This window comes from Xiphophorus hellerii, chromosome 2, assembly GCF_003331165.1.
Source record: "Xiphophorus hellerii strain 12219 chromosome 2, Xiphophorus_hellerii-4.1, whole genome shotgun sequence".
Classification (NCBI taxonomy): domain Eukaryota; kingdom Metazoa; phylum Chordata; class Actinopteri; order Cyprinodontiformes; family Poeciliidae; genus Xiphophorus; species Xiphophorus hellerii.
In genome coordinates, this window is record NC_045673.1 from 27,585,189 (window position 1) to 27,610,551 (window position 25,363).

Below are 25,363 nucleotides of genomic sequence, written 5' to 3' on the forward strand. Positions count from 1 at the left end.
TCTCCGGGGAGGAGCTTCGTCTTTGAAGGCGGAGCTAGGTCCACTCAGGCGTTTTTCGCAAGGAGATTCAAGGATTTCTTAAACATGCATAAAAGACTCAAAGCAACACTCCAGGAATGTTTTTAACATTAGAACACCATGTAAAGCTCAAAAATCCATTCTACATAGTACTGCCCCTTTAAACAAAATGCATCTCATTTTTCAGGGATCACAGAGCATCTTGAATTCTAACAGCGACACATTATTTATCTGAAGACCAGCTGTGAGGAGATAGATGAGTAAACCCAGAGTGGATGAATTATATCTGGTGAAGCTAACCTTCACCCTGCCGCCAGCAGGCTCGTCTGTCCTTGAAACACGCAGCACTGTGTTCAGATGCCTGCTTTTTGTCTCGTTCATTTCCCAGAAGAAGTTCTGCTTTCAATCAAGTGAAGACTGTTTGCCTTCCTGAACGCAGCACACATACGATTCCTCCTATCTGAGCTCCTTACTTTGCTCTTCTTTATGTGTGCTTAAATGTCAGGTAATACTTCACAGCTATTACCTTATGTTACTCAAAGGCAAATGAGGGACATGTTCTCTAAATCTGGATGAAAATATAATTCTGAGTAGAATCAGAGCTTTTTTAATTTCTTCATGAATCCTCTACCCGTATCCTTTTGTCTCCAGAAGCCATGTGACTGTTCATGAGCCTTTGTGATTAATTGGCTTTCCTGTTTGTCATCTAACAAACAGGACATACAGTATTTTTCACAATAAAGCTTGTTTAAAATAAATAAAATCAGGAGTTGTTAATGGTTGAAATCAAATGGAATCGGTTTAGAGAAACCTTTTTGTCATGGAGGAAGAACAGTAGAGTGAACCTCTGCATTTTAACATTTTCATCCAACAGAAGTTGTATTTCATTTCATACAAATAAAATACACCAACTAATGCTACTAATGCTAGCGACAAGTCAGTTGAGATCAATTCTTTGAAGATGGTGACACGAATTTGTAGCACATCTGCTACATAGAGGCACAATTCAGTCCAGCGCTGTATAATACGCCATTCTTTGTAAATTAATTACCTTCCTAGTTTTTTTTTGTAAAAAAAACAACTCCATAAAAAGTATTTCCGCTCTTACAGTTTTCATATAGTTCGTTTCTGGTCTAAGCATCTTTTCTTAATCATAGAAATCAAAACGTTCTCGATCCAAGCCAGCAGGATGTTCCTCGCTTACTGTCCGGAACAGATGCTGGAAATCCCTCGGAACTTTTCTTCTTCTTCTTGCCTTTGTTCTTGGCATGTTTAAATGATCGTCTGGGGTGTTTACTGAACTGGAGCTAAACAGAAGACAAACAGCTACACCAGGATACCTGCTGTAATACTTTGGTTGGCGATCCGTGTCTTCCACAAGCAGAGGAGCTGGAGTAGCTTGGCTTTAGTGACGGGAGGGCGGAGCGGGAGGATGTTCGAAGGATCGGAGCCTCGTCTGAGTCGATGGAGGATTTTCTGCGGCCGGTCGTGGTGAGGAAGGAGCTGATCCAGAAAGAAAAGCTCTCCATGTTTCTCACCTTTAGATAATTGGATATGGGTCTGGAGGTAAAGAACATGACTGTAGATGAAAAGAGTTTTCTTTTTTCTGTAAAGTCATGCTTGGCGATAGCATGAGAAGCTACGTCATCTGCATCGTAAGGAGTCAGCCCAGATGTTTCGAGGCTCTTCCCGTTGGAAGTTTCTAGACTCGTCCCCCTGTGAGGACACCCTGGGTCAGACCCAGAAAACTCTGGAGGGACGACATTTATTCCTTCTGGGCGGAGGATCTCCCACAGTGAGCTGGAGAGTGACCCAGTGGAGGGTGACGTCTCGGTTTGCTTCTGACCTCATATCACAGTAACTTGATATTCCATAAAAAGAAGAATGTAACAAGAGGGATTTTTATCAAATGTCATTAGCTTATTTTGCTAAAATGACTCAATAAAACTAAATGGTAAAATGGACTGAACTAATATAGCGCTTTTCCAGTCATTTTTGACCACTAATAGTATTTAAGCAAATATAAAAAACAACAACATACAGTAAGTTGTTAACAGTCATCCAGTTTCCTTTAATTTGTGATTTAGATGGTTTAAAGTGAAATAAACTGATATAACAAGTATATATATCTATATATAGATATATATAGATATATATACAGTATATACTATATACAGTATATAAATGATCTCCAGGACATAGTTTTCATAGTTTCAAAGCTGCTGAAGTGAGGTGGCAGAAAGCTAAAATATCTTGTAAAGCTTTGCTATAAACTATTTCCTGAAACAATTTAGAAATTTAAAGCTGCAGTTTGTAACTTCTAAAAATGTGTTGTTGTTTTTTACATATTTCTTAAAACTCAGTCTGTGCTGCCGATATAATATGAAACTGATAACGTGTCTCTTTCCTGTGCAGAAATCCCCCACTTGTTTGGAAACAACCAATGAGAGCCAGGAGGAGGGTCTTGGCGATGTCAATCACTGTCGTGCACCTGCTGCTCTGGTTCCAGGAAAACCGTTCATCGTTGACCATGCTAAGTAGCTTTAGCATTAACAGCAGCCTCCGCTGTGAGAATGGGCTGCAGCACAGCAGAGAGCAAGGGGGAGTTACTGAGCAGTGTGTACACAAGCATGACTGACAGCACTAGGGCCCTCTTCCTGGCTCTGATTGGTTGTCTCTGACTGAGCTGTATATTCCTCTAGTTTTAGCTCAGGGAGAAGGAAGAGGAGCTACATTTTTTTCACAGATTATCTGTCTCACATTATACTGTCACAGTGACAGTGAAAAACACATTTTTTTCATAAAAGTGACATACTGCAGCTTTAAGTTATGGTTTGAACAAACAAAGTAGTTGTATTTCAATATTGGGAGTCTCCTTTTAAATTTCTGAGTAAATGGTCCTGAAACTACTGGAGGACCAGTATTAGTGAGATGCAAAGTGAGCATTAGCTAACAACTGGACTGACATGTGAACTCGTTTTCTTTACTGGACCACAGAAACAGAATGACTTTGTGGACAGTAACCTCTGTGGATTAGTGACTCAGCTCCCGCCATTGTCTGTGACATTGAAACTCTTTGCTCAACTTGAACATTACAGTGTTTTAAAAGCACTAAAATCACAATCTTGCAAATAGGTTGCCATTAATTTTCATGCAATTTAAGCTAAACTTTCCACCATGAGAGTGGGGGGGGGAAAAAAAGAAAGAGCGGTTTCGAATAACACTGACGTGCTTTCCGCGGTTCAATCAAGTCTGGAGAGCTAGTGGCGGTCTGGCCCAGCGGCCGAAGGAACACACGCAGATGATATCCGAGAGCCTGCGGTGAAAGCCTCTCTCGGCCAAACACAACTTGAGATAATTTGGTTAATAAGGAGAAAAGTATGTGATCCAATAAGCACCGGTGATTTTGGTAGCAGCAAGTGAATTATACGGCCCTCTCTGCGATGATTAGCACTGCTGTTAAAGATGTCTAAGAATCCTTAAAATAAGTAGTTGCTATGGCGACTTGGTGACCTCAAGATGGAAGTTCGGCAGCTCTCAAACTACTGGACGTTTGGGGAGGAAAGATGATCTTTATAGGGCTGGCCAGTAAAAAGAATACATGCAAAGAAAAATAAACATGCTAATATGAAAATATCAATGCTAATATTTTTGTAAATCTGACCCATTTACAAAATTTGACCCCAGAAAGCATGAGAAGCACATTCTCATGCTTGCTCATATTTACGGAGGGAGCTGTAGTTCTATAAATTTAGAAACTGTTTTTATTTAAGGTACAGACTTCCATATTTCTCATGTTGACCAGGTCAGCATATAGTTGAATAAAACATAATCTCTCTTTTTGATGTTTTTAAATTGTATTTCATGAATTCTTAAACAAAATGTCTCCTTTATAGCAAAACAAAACAAAAAAAAATTTGAAATTCGTCTCATGTTCACCTACAAACTGTCTCGTTATGCGCCGAGTGTGGAGATCCGGGTTTGTTGCGTTACTGAAAACAGAACGTGGATCTGTGTTTCATCACTCTGATCTCCGTCAGTGGCCTCCTCCTCACGCCCGCTCCATGTACATGTAAGGTTCTGGAGGATCAGCGGCGGCAGAAAGGTGGATGATGTCTGACTCGCAGAGTGAGAGCCTGAGTGTGATGGCGTTCTCCATACATTTGTTTCCATTCAGAAATGTAAGGTTACAAAGTTAGAGTTTTCCATTAAATGCACTTTTATTAGAAGGTGAGATAAGTTAAGCTAAGATACGATAAGCTAAATTAAGATAAGATAAGGTAAGATAAGTGAAGAAAGGCTAAGATAAGACAACACAAGGTAAGCAAAGATAGACTAAGCTAAGATAAGCTAAGTTTAAAGATAAACTAAACTAAAATAAGACAAGCTACGATAAGCTAAACTAAGCTAAGACAAGCTAATCCTTTATTAGTCCCAAAAGTGGGAAATTTAAGATGTGCTAGCAGAACATGAACAGAACAAAAAAGTAAAAGTGAAAAACATTTTTTTTTAAAAACGGTACTGAAGGAAAGAAATCCTCATACAAGCTAAACTAGAAGAATACATATTAAAATATCAATATATATATACAAATGTGTATATTTAACCCTCTGATGCATGAATTATGAATCCCTGAGTCAAGATTTTTTTTAAATGTGTTTTTACTCTTCTTAGGGCATGAAAAAACAAATGTAAACTTTTTTTTTCAAAAATGTTATTTTTCCAGGAAGTTACAGAAATGTCCACTACAGTGGACTACATGCGATTCAGCACTCAACATAGAACAGTATGAACTTAACTGAAGAATAATTTCATCTGAGTTTGATCATAAATCCATGACCTCATATTCCATTGTGGGCTTTGAAAAGCACTTGAACATGCTTTCATACACTCTAACATTCTATAGCCCTTCTGTTAATCCAAACCAAGAGAACAATCTTCATCAAACAACTCCTCTTCTAACTTCTCTCCTAACTCATTTTCCTAACTCCTAGGCTATATGAAAATTGGCAAAGCATCCAGGGCACAGTGCCACATGGCACTGCATGCAGATGTATTTGGTCTTCCTTGTGCATGCAGCATCGTGGCATCTGTTTGCATTTTTGACTTGAGTGAGCTCGGGCCAGTGATTTCCTGCGCTGAACCTGACTTCACTGGGTACTTTGGTCACTGCTCTGCACTTTGCTGGAGGTGGGGCTCCACTGGGTCTTCCTTTTCTTTTTTGCTGACCAGAGCCAGAATTGATCAGTGCACGGGCCACAGAAGCTTTGAAGATAAGGAGATTCATCTTTTCCAACCCAGACATCAGGTAGAGTCGCCAGGCATTTACAACCGTCACATCCAAAAAATGAAAGAACACTCTGATGTACCACCGCTTGTTTCTACGTCTGTGGGGATACATTGCCACACACTGGTCAACGAGATCCACCCCACCCATGTGTTGGTTATAAAGGGCCACCGAGTAGGGTCTTTGGACACTGATCTTGGCTTGTTCTTTCTTCAGCCATCTTTGGGCCGTGTCTTCAGGGGACTGACCTGCACAGGTCGATGCCATGTGGATGACTGAGCTGTCAAGCCAACGTGTGACAGTGATGTTACTGTTTGTGCTGACAACAGAGCAGGCTCCTCTGCCTTCTTTTTTCAGTTGTTTTTCACTCTTAAGTTTCTGACTTGCTCCTTTCAATCTGTTTGTTCTGCATGTACCTGTGCCATAGATGCTAAGGTCTTGCAAGGCCTCAAGGAGTGGAATGCTGCAGAAGAAGTTGTCAAAAAACACCTTGTGGTTTTTGTGCTTTATGTCATCACAAAGGCGCATCACAACATCTCCAGCCATTCCCAAACTACTGCTCTGACCCCTAATTGCTGAGCCCTGGTATATTTCAAATTTGTACATATAACCTGAGGACCCTGCCCTGACCCACACTTTCACACCCCAGGGTTTGGGCTTTTTGGGTATGTATTGCTTGATTGACAGTTGGCCTTTGAAGGGAATGATTTGCTCATCAATTGATTGGAATTCTTCAGGGTTTGCTGCCATCAGGAATGTTTTCTGAAGTGTACTTAGCACTGGTGCTAATTTAAAGAGCCTGTCTGTGTTTGCTGGCTGGTGGGTATAGTTATCCACAAAGTGCAGATGACGCAGAATTTGCTCATATCTGTTTACAGACATAGCATCTGCAATTATTCCAAGACGAAGGCCTTCCTCACTGGACCAGTACATCCGTGTCCTAGGATACCGAATGTACCCCATGACCATGTTGATCCCTAGAAAAATTTGCATTTCTTCCCTTGTCACTGCCAGATTTTCTTTCCCTTTCTGCAGCGCATACATGTTGGTGTTATGCACTATCACATCAATGAGATCTAAGGGAAACAAATACCTAAAGAAATCAATTGGTTCTCTTCCATCAACATTTACTCTACTTTCTCCTAGAAAAGGTGGAAAGTCTCCATCAAAGTTATTGTCTTGGACTTTCCAGACATATTTGCGGGGTTGAGTGCAGGTATGGCCCTTGTGAACATTTCTCTGAGCAGGTACCATGTGGACATTTTCCTCAGCTCCCTCATCTTGCTGACCTCCATCTGCATCCTGTCCTTCATCATCCTGGCCCTCATCATCTTGACTTTCAGCATCCTGACTGTCTGCCTCTCCTTCATCATCCGTATCTCCAATATTTCTAGTGTTCTCTGGCAGCCATTCCTCATCACTGCTGTCACTATACTCATCATCAGAGGAGTCAGAGGGAATTTCCTCGACTATTCTATAGTGTTCCTTATTCTTTGCTGCACTTGTGGTCTAAAAGTATGAGAAAATTATAATTTTAGTAATACAAACTACAAATGATCTGCATAAAAAATTATATTTTTAAAATTAACATAGATATACTCAAAATGAATTTAATTGTAAGCAAAACAGTTATAATGAAAGATAAATCAACTACATGACTCATGTTAAAAATATAGTCAGCAATGCATGATGTCCACTGTGGTGGACACATGGTTAATCGCAATTTCCTACTTACGTGAAATAAAATTTTCCAAACTAAGTTAATAATATTGTTACCTAGATGCTCCTGCATGTCAGCATATTTTTTTACCTCTAGGATTCTCCGAGAATAGAAGGATTGAGAGGATATTCCAGGAGTGGTCATTGACTGTGTCTGTCTGCCGGCCATCTTGGACTCCGATGACATTAACTTGTAGTTACAACAACTTGCCACTGAATTAACCTCAGTGGAGGGGAGCAGTAGAGAGCATTCTAAGGACTGATATGCAATACCACCGTAGAAGCCACTGCATTTAGGAGACAATGACTTCTAAACAGCTGTCCACTGTAGTGACCGCTATGCACCAGAGGGATAAATACATATACTAATGATTGCAATTTAAAATGAGCTCATTTTTAGTGATGATGCAGGTTAAAAAACAAACCAAAAACAACTGGGGTTCCCTTGTTAAAACCAGTAGTTGCATTGAACCATGGTGCCGCAACAGAGCTACTGCATCCACTCATGTATGGCATAATGAAGAATTTAATGAAGATGAATAAAAACATGAGGAATGTAAACTAAACACAGTTCACTGAAATGGATTGGACTTGGAACTGAACATGAAAACAGAACAGAGAATCTGACACACACACAAAAAAACAAAAACAAAGAAAAGCCGGAAACGGCAACAGAAATAAGTGAGTGGAATAAGCAACATGAGAATAAAGAAGACTAATAATTCAATATGGAATAGATGTGAGGAAGCTGAGGTAGGAGTCATAGAAAAATCTGAACCGAGACAAAATATGAACTGGAACCAAAAGGAGAAACAGAACTGACTGTAATCTAAGAAAAAATAAATACACATTTAGAAGAAGCATAACACCTAGAAACTAAAAAGGAGGAAATAACTACTATAGCAACATCTTGTTGACAATAACAGTCAAATAAAACTAGAAATAAGGAAATGAACTATTATAGGAAATTGAATTTAATATGACAAGACTTACTGAAATAAGTACTCATTTCCTTTTATTCAAGAAAATGATTGAATAAAAAAGTAGACAAACGGGAATAATCTTTAGAACAGATTATGAATACAAGTGTTCAGAAGAGGAAACCCCGAATACACGCGACAGGAAGAACTAATGTGATAGAAACTATGAAACATAAATAACCTATAAGAATAACCACAAGCCAAAAACCCAAAGACTGGACAGAAGCAGAAAGATCGTTTCTCAGAACAAGTGTGAAGTTTTGAACGCTGTTGTTGTTTTGACATGGCAAATATTTACTCTGACCAGCGACCAGCTAACTGGTATTTATGCATAACAAAGATGCTAAGAGGTCTAGCACTACAGGAAAGTTAATAACTGCAAATAAACACTCAATAGAGCTCTGTTTGTAAAACATTTAGTCTCTAATAAAATGGCCCACAGTAAAGTCCAACATTTATTAAAATCAATATACCATGCAAAAGAAATGACCACTAACTTGACATTTGTAGTAGCTAAACTGACTCCCAATAAGTCAGTTTGTGTTTATTATCTGATATTGTTTAAACTGGCTATTGTAGTTTTTGTTTTGTCGGGTTGTATATTGTCGAGCTGAAAACAGGAGCTGTACATCAAAAGTTATGGGAATTTTGTATATTCAACAAATGACAGGTTTACTTCCCAAACAGCAGAATGAGAGATAAAGTGTCTGTCTTGCCGACTCGGGTCAGCTGCAAATAAAAGAGCTCCAAACAAACTACATCAAGGAGTTGCGGTACTGTAATCCATCCATCCATCCAGTTTCTTCCGCTTTATCCGGGGTCGGGTCGCGGGGGTAGCAGCTTCAGAAGGGAGGCCCAGACTTCCCTCTCCCCAGCCTCTTGTTCCAGCTCTTACTGGGGAATCCCAAGGCGTTCCCAGGCCAGCCGAGAGACATAGTAACTAAATGTTTTGCTCAGATTCCTTTATTTGGGAAGTAAAAATTTAGTTTGCAAACTAAATATTTAGCTTGTGAATTAAATGATTTAGTTTGGAACTGACATTTACAAATGTATGACTAACATGGTGAAAATATTTTTTTCTTTATCATGGGCTAAATATGCCAAAAATGTTGCTGACTTTACAAATGGTACCCCATACAATTCAATTGTTATTATATGTAAGACTGTTTCTGATTGTTTTCATGCAGGAATAAAGTAATAATACAGATTTTTCATTTTAACTAAAATATAGTTCACTGTAAGATTTAGTGTTTACAGCTTAACCCAATACTTTGGGTCAGCCCTGTTGTGGTTAATGAACCCACAAATGGATCCATATTTGACCCTCTGCTGGGTCAGCAAAGTAACCCAGATTGAGTTAGATTGTGTTTTTTAATTTTTTATAATAATTTTTTAATTTTTAAGAGTGTAAAATGTGTTTTGAGTAGCATCAGTGTGCGTTGTCATTTGCACCACTGCTTGTTGCACAATGTTTGATTGAGCTTTCCACTTCTTTTCCACAACCACAAGAATTTGACGCGCGCATCCGGTTAAAGGGGAATAAATTAAACCGTAAAATGAAGCAAAGCCGCCATAAAAACAGCCACAAAAGAAGCAGAAAAAGAAGAAACACAGTGCTTGCTGATGCAAACATAACAGATTTTAAAAGATTAAAAGAAAAAAAAAAAAGGGCCAAGCAGATGTTTTGTAAGGTTGGAAACACATTAGACATGTTTTTTATTTAAGCCTGGAGGATGCATATAATGCATTTTGGTATGCGTGGCTGAATGCAAACAGAACCCTGTTTGTTTACAAGCCTCCACACGACACCTCCAATCAAAGCACGGCGATGCATTATTAAAAACCCCCAAAGCCTCCTCATGAACAGAACCGACTTCCACTAATAAAGGCGACTTCTCTGCACCTTGCCTTGCGTCATGAGCGGCGCTCCAGCTAAAGGGGGTCACTGATGTTCGTGGCTTGCATAAGCCTCAACCCGGGCTCTCGCATCCTGCACCGGCTCCCACTCACTTCAGTGGGTGTCATCCCTCCAGGGAAAGTTCTGCTTCCTCGAGGAGCATGTCATCCGCACAAACCGTTGGCCGAGGCTCAAAGGAAGCCCTGTTTTTTTTTGGTAATTTTTTTAATTGTAGAGTGTGTCATGCTGAAATAATCAAGGAGGCTGCTGCGGTGTCAGGAAAGGTTGTTTGCAATAAACAGTGTCCCGTTACGCGAGCCGTGTGTGTGCGTGTGTGTGTGTTGTTTCACAGATCCGCTCAAAGACGCTGCAGCTAATGCTTTCTTGGAATGGAGGGAGCTGAGAGGCCTTCAGTGTTTTTATGTTTGTTTACTAAAAAAATAGAAAAAAAGAGAGAGATAGACAGAGAATGGTACCTCAGGACAGAGAGCTGATTTGGGGGCTGAAAACAGAAATATTCTTTCCACTTCAGTTCTTTCACACTTTGCTATAAGAAAACCACAAACCTTTATGAATTTCCATGAGACTTTATGTGGCAGATCAACAGAATTAGCACAAAATTGTGAGATAGAAGAGAAATTATCCATCATGTTCTTTTTTTTTTTTTTTACAAAATAAGCCTTAAAATACTTCACAGAATCAATTATAGTTTGAAGTCTTTTATACAAGCTTTGTACATTTAAAAGGACAGTATTATGTGTTTTCCCAAGCACACAGAGTCACTTTATAGCACAATCAAGTAAGCATATTACCTTCAGTTGTTATAAAAATGCTATATATATAAAACATGACTTCATATTTTAATGCCTTGAATTTGGGCCTCTGTCTCTTTAAGAAACTCCACCGAGGAAATCATCAAAACATGGCTCCTCTATTAACCCGTTAGGACGTTTTTACCAGCGTTTCACTGAGAAGTATCTTGTTTAATGAGCTCTGAGGATGCACAGATCCACCAGGTGTTTGCTAATTGTTGCTGGCTAGTCTGAATGAGCTCAGGCGGAAGCTACGCCTTGAAGGCGGAGCCTCATCCACCCAGGACATGATTCCACACCTCCTATCTTCAGAGACCCCGTCCCCCCGCCAATTAAAGGCCAGAAGGTTGATGTTCTACTTCTTGACGTTTGACAACCACAAACTTTAAGTGATTAAAGATAAATAATGATGTAGCTTTTATTGATAACACTTCATTTGAAGGTGTGTGCATAAGATTGACATGACACCAGGGATCGCGTTAACAGAATATTTTCCATATTTGATCGATACGTTTTTAAATCGACAGAAAGATCTGAAGCTTGTCCGTCATTTTGACAGATTACAATTCACACCCCCGTCTATACTTGGTGCAGTCACGTGGGACACTTTCGACTATAAGCGTATATTGCGGAAGTAACTAAATCAGTCGGTAAAAAACATTCACGAATGAAAATCGAATATGACAGAATATCTTTGACGGCGTCAATCATAATGACGGACAACAAAAAAGTCTAGATCAACCTCTGCAAGACACTGTCATAAACATGACATAAAACCTGTCCTGAAAATGAAGGAGACTTCATCATGAATGTTTATGACGTGTCATTTGGTAAATAATGACACTTTTAATGCAAAGTTGACACTTTTAATGTAACTTTTAGTGCAAGATTCTCCACAGAAGTCAACTACTGAAGCTTTAATAAGCAAAATGAAAAGGACATCAGTTATGTTTCAAAGTAATACAAGCATATCTTGTAATTTTGTACAGATTTGAGGAATCAGCTTAAAAGGCCGCCTACGATTCTTTTGAAACAGCCGCATTTGGATTGAGCATTCAAGCTAGTTGATAGTAAGAAGAAAAAAAGACTCAGTGTTTTCATTCTTCACGTTCCAATTATTCGGGGCATCATTTCCAAAGAACTGTATGTACAGCTAAGAGGAAAGCCTAATTGAGCTTCGTGGACTCCAGTCAAGAAGTTGCAGAGAAATTCTAATTGCACACTCGTTCTCCAGCCGTGGGAACGAATGAGGAATAATTGGCGAGCCAACCGCCTGAGCGACAGGTGAAATTGAATCTTCAGGCTCCGACGGCAAACTCCGACTATAATTTATGATTTTTTTAATATCCAGGCAGAAAATCCTCTCGTGGAGTGCACACGCTTGTTCATCACCAAATTAAAAGAAAGAAAGCGAGAGAGAGAAAGAGAAGTGGAGAACAATCAGAGACGGGATTCACCTCAATTAAAGTCTGCCTGAGACGAGTCTCGGATCGCGTGATCGCCCGACGTTGTTGAATTGTTCTTCGTCTTTTGACGGAGAAGACGTAAGACTGAGAGCGGATCCAAAGTGGCTCACCTCTGTTTGATCGGGTTTGAGTTTAATTAGCTAAGGCTGCAGGCCAGTGGGAGAAAATCTCAGAAAAGCTACACATTGATCAAGAGAAGGTCTGGAAGATAAAGCACCAGGAAGAGTTGGCAAACACGATTTGTCTTCAACAGTAAAAGGTTGATTCTCTGTTGTACTCAAGGCCTGGTGTGATTACAAAAAGAAGAGAGTTATAGAAATCTGCAGGTGGAATAGAAGCTATGCTTCCACTGATCATGTAAGTGTGCGATTTGACGCTTCGAAAATAAATGTGCTTCATGGCAAGGCGAAATTTCAACGACAGGAAGTGGTTGGAGGATGATGATTTGAATTGCATTTCTCATAAGGGAAACGCTGCAAATACGAAATTGTGTTTTTTCGACAACGGCAGAATGTGAACAAAGTCTTTCGCACATTTGCAATGAAACGCGGCAATTGAGAGAAATACAGAGAGGAAAGACTGGTGTGAGGCCTCTAAACCAACGTCTGTCAGCGTGTAGCATGTGGGTGTATTAATAAGATTTACTTCTTCTTTTAGAGACGAGCCAAATAAATCAACAGTCTGCTCGACTGGGAGTGTCTGAGTGCTGGGTCGGCAGAAAGAAGCAGCATATGATTTTCCAGCCCCACAGAGATCTAAGTTTGTGAGTGTGTGTATGTGTGTGGAGATGAGGAGGGGAAAAAAAAAAGAAAAAAAAAAGAGGGCGTCCCTCTTGCGGTCCCACCCCAGCCCTGCCCCTTTCACATAGAGAAGTATCCTGTAGCAGATCAAACCCCCCCAAAAAACTGGAAACTCATTCAGTCTCTTCTGAATGGAGCGTCTTTAACGTGAGAGTGCAGGACTTAACGTTGAGCAACCCCAACAAAAAAAAATTAAACCATGCGAGCCCTGCATCCAGTCCTGGTTGGTGCCTTGGTGACCCTGCTGCTCTGCCTGCCCGGCCCCGCACACGGAGGTAAGCACCACCGCAAATCATCCGCTCGCTCCCGCAGCCGCCTGTCTGGTCAGAGATGATGTACAAGGGGGGACGTCAGATCCCCCGTACCTCAAAGGCATGACAGGCAGGAGAGCTAATGCCTCAAACTTCAACTGAATCAACTTCAACTTTAATGCTGCTTTTTTGTAAAAGATGTACCTCATGAAATTCTCTACATTCTCAATGCCTGCATCATTCATTGTGCTGAAACTTCACGTGTTGCGAGAAAGACGTGTCATTGCTTTGACTCTTGTCCAAGGTCTGAGACAACATCTGTTCTCTTCTAATCCTTTTAAGTTTTCTCTCCTCCTTCTTCTTGCCTGCAGCCGGGTTGTATTTTTCTTGAAAGTGTTTGCACGTCCCCAAAAGCGCAGCTGAAGCCCTCTGAGCTTATAGGTGCCCTGTGTCTGCGGCAATGAATGGCTCTTTCAAAGAGAAGTGTGCGGTGGCAGGCCAGAACCGCTTCTCCTTCACCAGAGAGAAGAGATGAAAGTGAGAGAGGGAAAGCAAGGCTATAAAAGTCTGAGAAAGGCGGTGTGTGTATGCATGTGTGTGAGGGAGGTGGGCTGCTTCATGGAAGAGGCCCATACAATGTTCCCATAGAGATGGTGTGAAGTGCCACAGGTTTACTTTCTCGATGACACAACAACGCCAAAAGGCAGTGGGATTCAAAAGTAGCAAGTCGGTTCACCAACATACAACATCAGCAGGAAAACTGTTCAACCGTCTTTGGCTTGGACAGCTGTTGAGTCCGTTGCTTCCCCCTCCTCGTCTCCAAAGTGTCAGCGTGCTTCCCACTTCAATTCCCCACCAAACGTCTCCAGGAGAGGCTTATTGGCAGCTAATGTGGGGAGGGGGGGAGGAAGAAAAGTGACTTTGATCAGAACACGGGAATACCGCTTTGTTTTGGTGGCACCGAATCAAAGGTCAGATGGGAAGTTGGACTCGGTTTTCTCCGCACTGTGATCAGTTCATCACAGGGATGAAAAAAAAAAAAGAGTAATTTTCCCCTCATGTTTGCTCATTTGCAGATGAGTCCTGCTGAACGAAGTGACGGCGGTGACACCGCTGCTGGAAGAGTTAGCGGCATGTTGACCCAACGTTGGCTTGTCGGAGTGTTGTCGAATTATGTCTGCTGGCAATTGGCGAGGCGCAGTTTAAGTATGGCGCAAACCTTCTGTAAAACCATTGCTAAGGATCTCCCATTCGCCAAAGTGTCGAAACCGGATTTAATTTGCTGGGTTTTCCATTGACAATATACTTGCGAAACTTGACATTTCAAAAATAAATTTGCAAATTCAAAGAAACTCGTTCAAAAAAGCGTTTTGGCACTATGATGAGATGGGTTCTTTTTGCCCATATCAAAACTGGTCTATTTTGGAAAACTGCAATGGAAACACTTTTTTTCGCATCGCACGAGTCACATGATAAACAACTGGATATTGCCACTGGCGAAAACCGCGAAGAAGACAACGACAGGAAGTAGTTGGAAGATAATGGCGTGGCATGTTTTTTAACGACTTATTGTGTGAACAAACTTATTCACGTGTGATTTTAACAGCGTTTTTGTTTTTTAAGGAAACACCGACATTGCGAAATTTTGTAACTCATAAAGGTCTTAAGTGAAATAATCTGCCAATGGAACTGGTACTTTTTCTTTAATATTAAGGATTTTTTTTTTTACTTAAAAACAAGCTCTTATATGTTGCTGAAAAGTTACTTCGAAGTCAGTTTTGTCTAATTTCAAGTCTACTGAGATATTTGCACTAGAAACAAAAATACTTGGTAAGATTTTCTGTTTTTACGGCATCCCTGCCTCCTCAGTGTGACAAATCTCACCCACTGACCCCGGAGAGCTAAATGCTAATGTTGACCAGATGTGCCAAGTTGCTGATTAGATTCTGGGGGCTCCGGTCGCTCCACAAAATGCCGACCACAAGCTGCAGATGAGTGTCAATAAGAATGTTAACACGTTCTTGTTCTTAAGTTGTTTTTTTGTCACCTGCCTTTTTATTAAGAGCTCTTTTTGTACCAGTCTGGTTCTGGAACATCTTGCACAGGAGCAGAAGTTGTTTAGATGAAGCCTCCCTCGTCATAAAAAGTGTTCATCTGTGGAGAAGTTATAGTTTCCCTGTGGTGGAAAATCTGACTGAGTTTCAAAGGCATCCAGGTGCCATAGCTGTGTTGCAATGTAGGTGTCACCAAATTCTTTGCAGAACAGATTTCATAACTTAACCTTTTTTAAAATGCACCTGCATTTTTATAAAATGCAGGTGCATTCTGAAGCAGAACACCTAGGTCATAAGCTAGGTGTTCTGCTTCATCCTCAAATATGAATTGTTTTGTGATTAAGGTATAAAACGCTTGCAAAATAGGTAAATTTAATGAACTTTCTCTTCATTTGTTGTAATGTGTGTCTTATTACGGTCGCTTCAGAGTTTTGAAGTTTTGCTTGCAAGGAAAATGTACTTTAGTATTAGTATTGTGACAAAAATAAACAGATAGAAAAATGTTAAACGTAGCCATGGCTACAATTCAGTGATGGCTACCTCATAACAAAGAGATTTTAGCAAGGCTGTTACCAAAATACTTCAAAAAGGATACACATTTTGTGAAATTTACTAACAGTTTCCTTGGCAACCACAGCAACAAGAAGCTTTACTTGCTAGCAAGCTTGCTTGACATTAGCATCAGCGCTGTCGGTAAAATAGCTAAAGCTGGACACAAGATTACATTCGGTTTTGAAACATACCAGTCTTATGACTGGTTCCAAAATATTAAAAATGTTGATATATTTCTTATAAACAGAACTTGTGTATACATATCAACCTTACTGTTCTCTTCTGGACACCTAATACCAACAGATGTAGTTAATATTTTAGCAAAATTCTACTTAAAACGTTCAGGTAGGATTTATTACCAAAATAAAAGAAGTTAATTTCCCTCGAGTTTAACCATTAATCGACTAATGATCACATTTGCAAACAGAAATGCTCGATGGAAATGGATATAATTTAAACGACCCAAAATGACTTTTTACAATACAGTCTCACTGAGAAGCGCCTGGCTGATTCCACTATTATACCTACAAGAAATGACAATGCTGCTTTAATGGACACCAACTATCCTGCAAACTTTTGAGATGCTGATATGACTCTGCTGTGAAATGTAAAAGTGACATTTTTATTGCTCAGAAGGAGACAGGCTGTGCCGCGTTGCGTTGAGCAGCCATGTGAGAGCACTTTTCCACATCAGGGGATGCTCACTTTATCATAGCCCAATCTAAAATTGGACATGACATGTTCCTGTTTCAACTTTTTCCTTCAAAACATCTCAACAGCCTCTGCGTCTCCTCGGCAACCATTTAGGTTCGTCCTTTCGGTGGAGTAATAGAGAGAGAGAGAGAAAAAAAAAAAGTACTAATAATTGGCCGGCCAGATATTTCTGATCCAAACACGCCTGTTTGGTTGGTATGGTGACAGTTTCTCTTTTTGTCGCTGCGTTGGTAAACAGGAAGTCTGATGGTGTTAGAGGGACATTTTGGAGCTGGATTCCTTGCTGCTGCTCTTTTCTTCACACAGTGAACACATCTTGACTTTTCTCTCGCCCCATTAACAAACCCTCCATTGCGTCTTAAATTTGCTTTATGGAAATCCACTTCGTGCGTTTGGGTTTCTCTTCAGAAACAAACAAACAGATGAACAAAACATGAGTATGAGTGAACCCAAATGGGTGTGAAGATTTTATGTAATCAATGTGTACGGCATGAAAGACGGAGCCTATTGGTCTACTTTTTCACAAATAAATTTTAATAAGTTTCAATAAGTTTTAAAAAGTGAGTTTTACTACTGGGTGCCTTTGTTCGTTCTGAGTTGGAAAGCTTAAAGAAGACATTTACATTGCATATGATTCCCTGGGTACTGAAGTTAGCCTTTGCTTTGTGAGACATAAATATTGGGTGATGGGGGACGTAGAAGATCAATGTTTAGCATCGTTTTTGTTTTTTCCAGTTGAAACAAACATATTTCCTGAACCGTCACCCTCATTTATCGTGACACAATCTGATGTCCACAGAGAAAACGCAGAGTAAACGTTTCCCGAAGAACATTTTTAGCCCCGAGCGGAGACGGATTGCACGGGAACACAAAAAATGCAACCCTTTTCCTGTTAGCACCCGAGAGCTAACAGGTGAAGCTAACAACACCCCTGATTGGTGAAGATGTTATTTCAGAAGAGTTAAAGTTAGTTTTGCTGTCAATCTCCATGTTTCCATCCAACTGTGATTTTGTGAATCAATCAGATGTTGGCGTTACGCATGGCTGTAAAAAGAACAAGATGTAGTGAAAGGTGGATTTTTTTCAGTTTGGTGCCTCTACTAAGGCACAAAAGCACCAGTAGATGAGAGCGTCCCATCGCGTTTTCCCTGTCCGCCATTTTGAAAAAGTTGCCGTGATCCATTTTTACCCGTCATTTTAAAATGAAAATAATCCAGTTCAACTGCAATTTCATTTTCATTTGGTATAATTAACATTAAACAGGTGCAACGGAGAATCCATATGGTGCAATCACGTACAAAGCGCGTACATGTACCTCGCACTTAAATTATAAACACGAACATGAATTATCCATTTGTAATATCAATCAAATATCTCAATGTTTGGATATTGACCTGAAAACACACTCTGCAGCCGCACTGGAGATCGGAATTACAAGCGACAGCTGAAGTTTTGAAATCAGGGAACAGTTCTCATATTCAGAGCATCAGGCATCCGAAGCCTTCATTCAGTTTATAGAAGATACTGGGATTTAAAAAAAATATTATTGGAAAGTTTGCTGCATCAGAACTTATTTGGAAAATGTGTTTCCTTCTCCCTTTTTGCACATTCACTCTTTTTCGCAAAATCCAAAAACCACCTCTGGAGAGAATGTGTGAAATTTAGGACAATTTTTCTGAATTTTGCTGTTTTATCAACTTTTTTTTTTTAATGTGATATGTCAAAAAGCATTTTAAAAATAGCTAGAGTATTTATGAACAAAGTTTGAAGAAGGTCAGGGCGCTACAATAGAGAGCCAGACTGGAAGGTGTGCTGGTCATTTTGCCCTTTGCTGTCTCGCCAACTTTTGATCCAAAATAATGGACAAAGCTGACCAAATTATGACATGCGGCAGCTTAAGAGGGGAAAAGTTGTGCATGTGTATTTATAGTCGATGTGAGGACGTTTCAGAGGGAACATATTTTATTCTTTCCTGAAAATCTTTGCGTAAAGGTGAAGGTCTGCTTTCTCCGTTACATACACCTGGACATCGATGGGAATTTTAACAGTACTTTGCCAAAAGCAACTTAAAATCTCCAAACCAAGTCCAAGAAAATGTTCTTTGTTTATGTGAACGGTCTCCAACAGGTTTAGCTAAGACAGGTGTAGCTCCAGAGGTCAGCACTGAAAAGGTTTGGGACTATCGTAATGAATCCAAAGAGAGGAGCTGGACATTTTCTTTTTCTTTCTACGCAGCATCTGTTCATGAGTGAACGAAGAACATGTTCCCTCTTCAGCTCTGTGAGACTTATAGCAAAGAATGCATCAAACATGAACAAGCAATGATTCAAACTGAGCCAGGGTTTTCTTTTCAAAACGTTTGGTTTCTATATGAACTTTAGCGTTTCCTTAAAGCGCGAGTCATTTTGTCCCGAAGACATGCTGCTCGCTGACAAGCTTGTCCTTTCGGCTTCATGAAAGGCAAGACCCCCAACTAACATCGCTCAAGCGATCAATATTGATATTATTTCTTGGAATGTAACTCCCTCACTGCTAGCCTGACATTTCTGGCTGCCACTTTCAGACACAAAGTTTCAGGGAGTCATGGTTTATTAACTATTTTTGGGCATTCTGGCCCAAGGCAAACATCCTTGAAGCTGTGAAGCTAACGTTGTCTGTGTGAGCAGCCAGCCTCACTCTGCTCTTTCCTTCTTTCTAACTTCATCTCTTCCCTACAGGATGATTCCCCCCCCCCCCCCCCCCCCAGCCTGCAGCCACAGAGTAAGCAGCCCTGTAATTGCAATGCTGGGCCCAGAGTAGATTTACTAAAAAGGTTTGATTCCTGTAGCGGCAACGCTCTCGCTTCTGTGAAGGTGTCCCTGACATGCAACACATGCTAACTCCGCCGGTCATCCAAGTGTGCTGCTTCGGTCAGATATCCATTTTGGGAAATGCGAAAGAGTGCTTGAACGAGAGGGCACATCATGTATTCTATCTTTCATTTCTTTTAATTACAACCACAGCTGCTCCATCCTGTTATATTTGTGAAAACCGAGCTAACCTTGAAACAATTAAACACGAGCCGATACTTTTAGGCAGCTTGTTTAAGCATCTCATTAATAGAAGTTGGACCGAACATAACAAATAAAACGCGAGTGTACCACGTGTGGCTGGTTAGAATCTGTAAATTGAGTTCTGGATCATTTGGAAAAACTTTTTCAGTTTATCCTCCCTGAGTAAATTTGGCTAGCCTTCTAGCGAGGCCAGATTAGTGAATGAGCAGCTGCCGCAGGCAGAACACTCGCAAATTCCCCAGTAAAAAAAAAGCAAAACTCAAGGCCACAGGTCATTTGGGAATGTAAATGATTCTAAACCTTGAATATTTCTGTTTATACTGGCCGTGTTAAGATTTTGTTTACTGTCTTGCATGTACTTCGATCTTTAAGTAGAACAATTAATGGTGCGTTCACACCAGACCTGCTTAGTCCGCTTTAATTTGGCTCTTGTTAGTTTGTCCGGAGAGTCTGGTTTGTTTGGGGACGTATGAACGCTCAAATTGGACTCTGATGTGGATCAAAAAAGCAAATTCCGGTCTGCCAACAAATCGAACCACAGTTCAACCGAACTCTGGAGGTCACTTCAACCAGAGTTTCAGTTGAAGTGACCTTTTAGGTTTGACCTTTCAGATTTTCTGAATGTCCAACTCTCAGAAAAGCATTAAAAGTGCTTTATGTCAACGCTGTTAAAAGCAGAATTTTACAGTTCCCAAACTGTGTTCCAAGGAATCTCTGATCATTGTAGAATAATCGACTCCAAATTTGATAACTAAGTATTATAGATTTTAAATTAGAGAGTCGTCCAGCCTCATTAAGAAACTGTAAAACAGCCCAGACGTCAACTTTAGCATTGTTAGCAGCTAACGGGCAGCTAGCAGTAGCACTCACTGTGCTTTGATATCATTTATATTTTCAGTTTTTGATTTTTTTTTCTAATTACTCAAAATGGCTGCTGCACAATTTCAACATCGTTCAGCCTGACGACAAGTCTTCATTATCCCACTTTGACAACATGAAAGGGAAACTCGAGGCCTATTTCTCTTCCTTATGCCAGTAAATGAAATGTTCAGAGAAGAAGCAGAGCTGTTTCTGTGTACCATGCAGTGCATAATTTTAGTTCCAAACCAAGCATTTGCCAGGCATTTGGCTTGTGAACGTTCGTTTCATTGCGACTGTTTAGTGGGATGACTGCGACCGTCTCTGTCTCTGCCACTCCGAAGTCTTCTGCAGTATTTCGTGTTTCATCAGTCACATGGGAAGAGCCTGAGCGATAATATCTGCGGCGAAAGACGGCCATATCTGCAAACATGAAGTGTGACTCGTGTAGCGCTGGACAGAATCACTCTTTGGTGTCAGGGGGGGGAACAGAAGCTGAAGCCATCTGGTCGTCCTTCACAGATGTGCCAGATGAACCCTCCTTCCAAACAAAGATACATTCTGCTTTCCTATTCCCGCTAAAAGTTCTCGCAGAGTTGAAAAAGCAGAAGAGCTCGACTGATTCTCATTGTGATTCAGCAGCCTTAATAAAAAAAAAAGAAGAAAGAAAAGACACATCCTTCGCCTTGAGGACTCGTTTTCCCTTGGCAGATGATCTTTCCCCGCGCTGCTCCCTTTGAGGTGGCTGGCTGTCAAAGGCAAGCTGCTCGGATTATATTTTGGGGCTCTGATCTGCTGAGAACGCAGCCCACACACAGACCTCATTTAGCCCGCTCGTGTACACAAAAGATTCCCTTACATAAACACGGGCCCGGATTCTGATGCTAGGTGGAAGGTCAAAGGGCATCTCGTGGCGGCGCTCCTTCGTTGTTGGAACCTCTTTTATGTCGGCAGCAAAACAAATGCTTGAGCAGCAGTTCGGTGACAGATGGGCTACACCCAGATTCAAGGTCCATAAGTGGCAATTTGGGATTTCAGATTGTTGTGATTACCTTGTAGCGTGTTATTTTATGCATTCTAGGGGCACGGTGTTACCTACAGCAGCAGCAACAGGAGGTCCAAACCGCACGGAGAAGAAAATACTCAAGTTTTCTCGAGAAGAAGGAAATCAACAGGGCGGGAGAAAGACAGTAGCTGCGTTTCCGTTACAAATGAGCGCAGGTCTGTGTCAATATTCTGCTAATGTGAAAACGGAAAACACAATTTTGCAATTGCGGCGTTTTTGTTGAATCAGAAATGAAATTAAAAACAAATGTGAATAAGTTTGTTCACATGTTAAAAATCAGATGTAAACAGTTACATGAGAATTATTCATATTGCAGCCCTGGAGCTAGAGCTCATCGCTATCATCCATCAGAGGAGACGTCGGCGCCTTTTTTAGGCGTTAGAGTAACAAGTCCCGCCTACATATGCGGCGTTTTGGCGATTTTACAGAAGAGCTATAGATTAGATGCGTTCGAATAATACAAAACTTTTTATGAAGTTATATTTTAATGTCGGAAAAAAAACCCCAAAACAAACCATCCTTCTACCACTACATGTCATCTTCTTTGTCGTTTCTGCCAGTGGTAACATTTGGCTGTTGATCATATGACTAGCGTGATGCGAAAAAAGCGTTTCTACTACAGTTTTGTGAAATTCATCTATTTCGATACGGCCAAAAAAACCATCTAACTGGACACAAAAGCTTTCTGGTTTTTTCAAAATTAGCGTGTTTCCATTAAGCAAATTAATTTTCGCCATTTCAATTTACTCAATTATATGGCCGATGGAAACGCAGGTATCTGTGAATTTGATGAGAAAAAATTAATTGATGTACCAATTTGCCAATTAGTTTATGGGTTTAGAATCGATTTTCTATTAAACCTGTTGACTGGATCCGTATTTAACTCATTTTAATTGGCAGATTACCAGAGTTCACGCAGGAAAGTAAACACTGGTGACACTAAAGGTGTGTTTTTGGAAGATAATTTGTAAAAAAGAAAGAAAGAGAGAAAGAAAATTGTAAAAACATGAATGTGTCCAACTAGTTTTGCTCAATACTTCCAGTCTAAATAAGTAGATCCCAACATTTGGTCCAAGGCCCGTGGGACTCCACTCTTCAAAGTAAGCAAAAATAATGAAAACAAAAACAGTGAAGCAAATTAAACCTGCCTTTCTCATACAAATGCAAGTCTATTCATCTGGCGCATGCAGTGAAAAGGAAACAGGATTCATTTTCCACCTCTACGTGTTTCTGTCGCTTCAGTGGTGAACTTAAACCTTCAAACCCGAGCCACACCGGCCCCACCACCGCATCTGGCCGGCACGGTCCGGTTTGGACTCTCTGCACGTCTGAACGCGGTCCAGAGCTTTGTGACCGCGCAGTCACAACAGATCGACAGCGACGATAAAACTTCTAATCAAGGGGTGACGCTAAACACAGAGCAGAGCCTGGAAAACACACAGTACGATTATGAGCAGAAGAAAAACAACAGCCGTCGCTTCTCCCAAGAAATATGGCGTCTGTGGAGTTTCTGTCAAATTAGAGCAAACCCAGAGGCTCCGGTGCGTTAAATGTCCGGAAGAGTGTTGAATTGGATTTTCTTATTATTTTTCAAGTGGGGGAACAAATAAGAAAACTGGGTATAGATAAAGTTTCACTTTGTGTATGTTGCTTTTATATTACACTCCATTAAGTTTCTGAAAAAATAAAGATCAATTCAAAGTTAGATGAATTAATATAATTCATCCAACTTTAAGTTTTTGTTTCATCTTTGATTCCTTATCTTTCACTTAGTTTTGTCCTGACATTATTTCACTTTTGAAATTTGAAACGGACCTGATTGGGGTTTTAGTTGCCAAAACAAGCATTGAAATTCCTCCTGTTTTTTTTTTTTTTATATCTTGGGTTCGGTTGAGCTCTGTGCTTTAGCATTTGTGAAAACCTATTAAAACCCAACAGTTATCTACTCAAATGTCTATAAATTTATCAAAAAATTTATCATAAAATGAATTCTGGAAAAGTACTGAATGTTAAATTGGAAACTTTGTTGAAAGCCTGCAGAAACACACAATTTAGATCATTTTAACTGGCCGACATAAAGTTATATGTTCTGTTTTCAAAGTAGTGCCAAAGATAGCTAATGTAGCTTTACAGCTAGCTTAAATTTGTCTCTTGCTATAAGCTAATATTCAAGATCTACAGCCTCAAAGTAGAAATTTCAGGGGACTTATTTGAGTCAGAGTTTGACTTGTCCATCCAGTTAATCTTGAAGTTATTTAGATATTTCTTTTGCAAAATAAGTACGCGCAGCAACACACAGGGCGGATTAAACCAACACTGCTGTTCTTAGACTTTATGAATTATATTTTAAGCTACAGGTAGAGGATCAGGCAGCATACCTGCTGTGCTGAGGCGCCCTGACCAAGGGCAGAACTTTTTTTTTTAATCCAAGTCTGCTGTGACCCTGAGCAAACAACAACAAAAAAGAGAAAACATCCGCCCCTGTTTTCACTTCAGCAGCAGCAGCAGCAGCAGCAGCAGCAGAATTGCATGTTTATTCTTGATAAGAGCTTTTGGGGAGTTTAGTGCCCAAAATGAAAACTCCAGAGAAAATTCTCATCATAGCAGGACTGCCAAGCTTTCAATAAGCAGGAATTATGCATGACCAGATGCCTCGATACGAGCGGCCTCCACGGGCTTTTCTTTTCACATTTTCTCTCTTCCCTTTCAGAGAGGACTGTCTGTTTTTATCGTTTTGACTGAAGATGAATGCGTTCTTTTTTTTTTGTGCCTGCCATTGTGTCTTTTTATTCGCTGGATAAAAAGAAAAAAGAAAAAGAAGAACAGAAGAGCTTTTGTGAAATTAATCATTCGGTTTTTCCCAGAGGGATTAACCATTAGGATCTTTCCTACTTGTTTACTGTGAGTGTCATCATTTCAAAGGAGCCATTATTGTTATGGGGCCGTAACCACTTTAATGTGTTACATATCATCGTCATGTTTGATTCATTAGCAGCGCTTGGCCTCCTCAGCTTACAGTGCAATGCAGTGATTTACTTATTTTATTATTTTTTGTCAAATTTTACAAGCACTAGATGTGTACAAAATATCAATACCAAGCCGGTATTGGGTAAAATCTACACTTTTTCAAATTCGTCCTTGAAATTTTGGTTTATTTTGATATTTTACTTCTCAATTTCAAAAATAATTTTCTTTTGGTTTGTTCTCAATTTATGTTTTTTCTTTTGAACAAAATCATGTCAGTATGCTAATACATAGTTTTGTGGACAACTTTAAACTTTGTTAAAATTGTGTCCTAGGTCAGAATAAGAATTCAAAGAAAAAAACAAAAAAAAAAACACGTAGAGGTCAGAAGTTTTATATCTCAAACGTGGATAAAAATGATCGGTATCAGTATCGGCGACACTGGGCCTGTATTTACAAGGTATTGGAACGAAAATATCAAAAATATTCAGTATCGCACACATTTAACAAGAACAAGCATCTGTGTATTTTACTGGGATTTTAAGTGACAGGACAACAATAAGTGTTGCATAATTGTGAAGCAGGGGAGCTCAGACATTCACCATTATTTTTTAAAAAAAGGTGTTACTATAAAAACAGGCATAAAAATTCCCCTTTTTATGGTTCTGAAGGTTTTTTTCTAAAACAGGTTGTTTCTAAAAAAAAAAAAAGTTTAACCACACGGAATCGTTTTCAGAAATGTTTTCATTCACACGGAAAAGCAAGGAAAACGATATTTTCACTCCTCCAGACCTGTGGGTGGCGCTACACAAGTAGCATGCGCGTAAAGTCTCCACACGAGGCTAGCAGGAAACACGACAAGAAAACAAGAA

At 40.1% G+C, this 25,363-nt stretch overlaps 1 protein-coding gene across 1 annotated transcript in view; it reads left to right on the top strand.

The window, feature by feature from the left end:
* The first annotated feature begins 13,055 nt into the window (after positions 1-13,055).
* cspg4 (chondroitin sulfate proteoglycan 4) overlaps positions 13,056-25,363 on the top strand; it is a 93,262-nt gene continuing 80,954 nt past the window's right edge. The window contains exon 1 of the mRNA XM_032545213.1: positions 13,056-13,254. Coding sequence (XP_032401104.1) covers positions 13,179-13,254 — 76 coding nt within the window. The 5' untranslated portion in view covers positions 13,056-13,178. The remainder of the gene's footprint in view (positions 13,255-25,363) is intronic.